At 38.5% G+C, this 3,393-nt stretch overlaps 1 protein-coding gene across 1 annotated transcript; it reads left to right on the top strand.

The window, feature by feature from the left end:
- Window positions 1-539: 539 nt before the first annotated feature.
- LOC120895663 (putative odorant receptor 83c) lies at window positions 540-2,022 on the top strand. The gene is made up of 3 exons (XM_040299198.1): window positions 540-1,412; window positions 1,476-1,565; window positions 1,685-2,022. The coding sequence occupies exons 1-3, from the start codon at window positions 540-542 to the stop codon at window positions 1,901-1,903; spliced, it is 1,182 nt and encodes a 393-aa protein (XP_040155132.1). The 3' UTR covers window positions 1,904-2,022.
- The last annotated feature ends 1,371 nt before the right edge of the window (window positions 2,023-3,393 follow it).

The following is a 3,393-nucleotide window of genomic DNA, read 5'->3' as shown; positions in this document are numbered from 1 at the left end:
GCACTGTTACTGTGTAATTAACACTACCGTCCTTGTTTTTGTAGTAGTCAATTGTCTACGAGCTTTAAGCCTTGTTATTAACACACATCAATATGCTTTTGTGCTTAAAAGTTTATGCTTTTTACGCAACATTCATTTGCTGTTATTAAAAAAAACTCTATTGCTTAAGTTAATTTTTCATAATTCCTCGATACCTTCCTCAATTTCACTCCTCATGTTTCGTCAGCGACACCAACAGTGTTGTTGCATCGGCACATAGTCGATTATTTATTCAATCAATTTCACGGTTCAATTGTGATTTCATACACACAAAAAAAGAGTAAAACATCAATCACCACACATAAAATGTTTCATTCCTAGACTCTGTTGTTGCAAAAAACAGAGACCGAAACAGAGCATTCACACACATAGCAAACTATTATAGCCATAACTTATTCAAGCCATATTGACTTTAACGCTTACAAATGAGTTCGAGTATTAAACGTTGAAAGCCAGTCTGTTTCCGCCCATAAAAGCAGTCAGTGTGCAGCGCGCGTACCATGGAGGCGTCCGAGAAATTCTGCCAGTTTGAACGTTATTTACGTACCCTTTGCAAGATAATCGGTTTCGATGTGATGATCGAAACGTGGAAAAAGTCGTACCAAACATACATGTCGATCTTGCTCTGTTCACAGTACTTCATATTGATGGTTTACTCGCTGATCATTGCTAGCGACACGTTCGAGCTGTTCAAATCCCTCTCATTTTTGGGGTTTTTCTTTCAGTGTTCGCTGAAGATATACTACACGATCCAGCAAGCACCTCAGTATGCGGTGAATTTTTCCTGCCTGAAGGAAGCGATCTACGAGCGTCACTCGAAAGGGACCCTGGCACAAAAGACGACCATTACCCGGATCATAGATCTATTGGTGCTCATGACGAAAGCCATCTCAGTTCTTTATACTTCGTCCTTGTTTATTTTTTCACTGTATCCGGCTTATATGTACTTTGTGGTACATGTGAAGGTACCGATCTTTCCATTGTATATACCGGGGATTAACATCTACTCGGCGTACGGTTATGGCATCACCAATTCGCTTCATATGGTGATCGCTGTGTACGGGTTACTCGGTGCACTGACGTCCGATATTGCCTTCATTATGTTTGTGGTGCATTTCGTTACCTATGGGGGGCTGTTCAAGATTGAGTGTGAACAGTTTGACCAGGATCTGAGTGGTGTTTCGCAGCACTGTGAGTGGCGAACGGTAGTATATAAAACGTTCTGCCGCCAACGGATGCGCGCCATCTATCAGTATCATCAAAGCGTTATCTTCTATCTGGAGTCCATGCAGGAGTGCTATCGAAATATCTGCGTAGTGCAGGTGGCTTCGTGTAGTTTATCGACCGTATTCAATCTATTTTTGGCCTTGACAGTAAGTAGAGGCTCTATCGGCTACGTCAAAATGTATAAAGGTCAGCGTTGTTTCCTCTTCCAGACGGATTGGTACGCAACGTACGGATTTATTGTGATATCTGTGTTTCAACTGTTTGTGTACTGCTTGATGGGAACTGTGATGCAAATAATGGTAAGGGATTTAGGGTCAGATTGTACCCTACATAATACAATAACAGTTTTAATATCGTCCAGTGAATTAATAAACAATAATAATAATAACGGTATCCATTTCTATCTTTCTATTAACAGAACGAACGAATGATTGATTACATCTCGAATCTGCCCTGGTATATGCTCCCAACCGAAGAGCAGAAGCAGTTTAAGTTTATGCTCGCACGCAGTCAGCTTTCAGCAGAAATAATGATCCGCAGTGTCGGTCCGATGAACATGGAAACCTTCACTGACATTATGCAGAAGATGTACTCCGCATTTGCCATGATGTACAGTTTTCTGGTTGATCTTGGCTAGTTTACATTGCTATCCAAAACAATAGTAAAGCTTCGTATTCCTTGATTTGTTTATGAATTTTAAGTTTATTAGTTTTTTTTTAATATTCTGTGTGATTGTTCTCCTAAAAAATTGATTACTAGAATCATTTTTGCAGTTTTGTGTGTATTCGTTATTCAAATCATGATTCAAATGAGAGATACAATAAAGCTTAGTAAATTCTTCCGCACTGTAGAAACAAGATAATCTTTTAGGGATAGAATTGATTGATAGCTTAGATATCGGAAAAAAATATTTTTATTAAAACAATGTAATCAATAAATGCAAACATTTGATGTTATTCGATTTTCTTATTTCATTTTTTAGAAAACATTGATATGAAACAAAGTTATTTCGCAGTTGCACGTTACTTAGCTTAGCTTAGTAGCTTTGGAAATGTAAAGTGCTTATTCAAATAGTTTATGTCTGGATTCTTAGGCTTTTTGAGACACATACATTTTGATTGGCCGGTCTTGTGGTACAGTCATCAACTCGCACGACTCACGGACAATCTACGAATGGATGAGGGATTGACTATCCCGCCAATGGTAATAAAGAAGTCATAGAAAGCCAACACCACCAATGGTTCATACAGGCCTTTCACTGACATTAGTTGTTTTGCCCAAGAAGAAGAAGAAGATACATTTTAATTTTCGTAAGTGTTGATAATAAAAACGAAAATATATTCTTCCCAACTTGCTTCGCATATGCTTTTTTCAAGTTTCACCCTGCTACTATTCTTCATCTTTTTGCTGCGTTTAGCAGTCTTTAACATGGTTTCGCAAGTCACTTCCAAATGTAGACATTGGTTTTCACTGCGAGCAAGTTGTTGATCCTCATCAAACTGATATTTCATTACCATCATCATCATTTATAATTTCTTTAGCATGATGTTCAACACGACTCACGCTGTATTGAATTTGACAGTTCTTTGTTATCTGCTGAAAATCATGTGTAAAACTGAAATTCCAATTTGAAACAAATAAATTATTTGACAGCTGTTAAAAAAACATCTTGGATGTGGTGAATAACTATTCGCAAATTCGAAAATGACTTGGAAAATTAGCGATTTTCAGCACGTTCAAAAAGTCATCCCTCCGCCATTTGATTGCGATATAACGGTGCCGATTTCTCCATGATTGACAATCATTCAATCGAGTGTGAATTTCCGTCAAAATGAAAGGTAATTGAAAGTCGCTCAGAATCACACGCTTAATGTGTGCATCATTATTCAAACCCATACGAAGCGGTTCGTGCCACCATTTGACAGCATGCGCTCCATCAAGGTTTTGGGGGATGCTCACTTTGTGCCTATTTATAACCACTTTAACCTGTCATTTCCAGTGAACGATGACACAGGTAATCACTGTGTAGTAGTCGCAGCAGCAAGCAGCAGCAGGTTGCTACCGCAAAGCAAATATCTCGCGATACCAAGCGCGTACTTAAACATGCTTATATGCCTATGGTCTGTG

This window comes from Anopheles arabiensis, chromosome 2 (genome assembly GCF_016920715.1).
Source record: "Anopheles arabiensis isolate DONGOLA chromosome 2, AaraD3, whole genome shotgun sequence".
Classification (NCBI taxonomy): domain Eukaryota; kingdom Metazoa; phylum Arthropoda; class Insecta; order Diptera; family Culicidae; genus Anopheles; species Anopheles arabiensis.
This window is presented reverse-complemented; position numbering and strand designations above follow the sequence as displayed.

Excerpts from the sequence above, each read along its gene's own strand:
- LOC120895663 (XM_040299198.1), top strand. The coding sequence starts at position 540 with ATGGAGGCGTCCGAGAAATTCTGCCAGTTTGAACGTTATTTACGTACC. Across the intron at positions 1,413-1,475 it reads ATCTATTTTTGGCCTTGACA|ACGGATTGGTACGCAACGTA; the intron begins GTAAGTAGAGGC and ends TTCCTCTTCCAG. Across the intron at positions 1,566-1,684 it reads GAACTGTGATGCAAATAATG|AACGAACGAATGATTGATTA; the intron begins GTAAGGGATTTA and ends TTCTATTAACAG.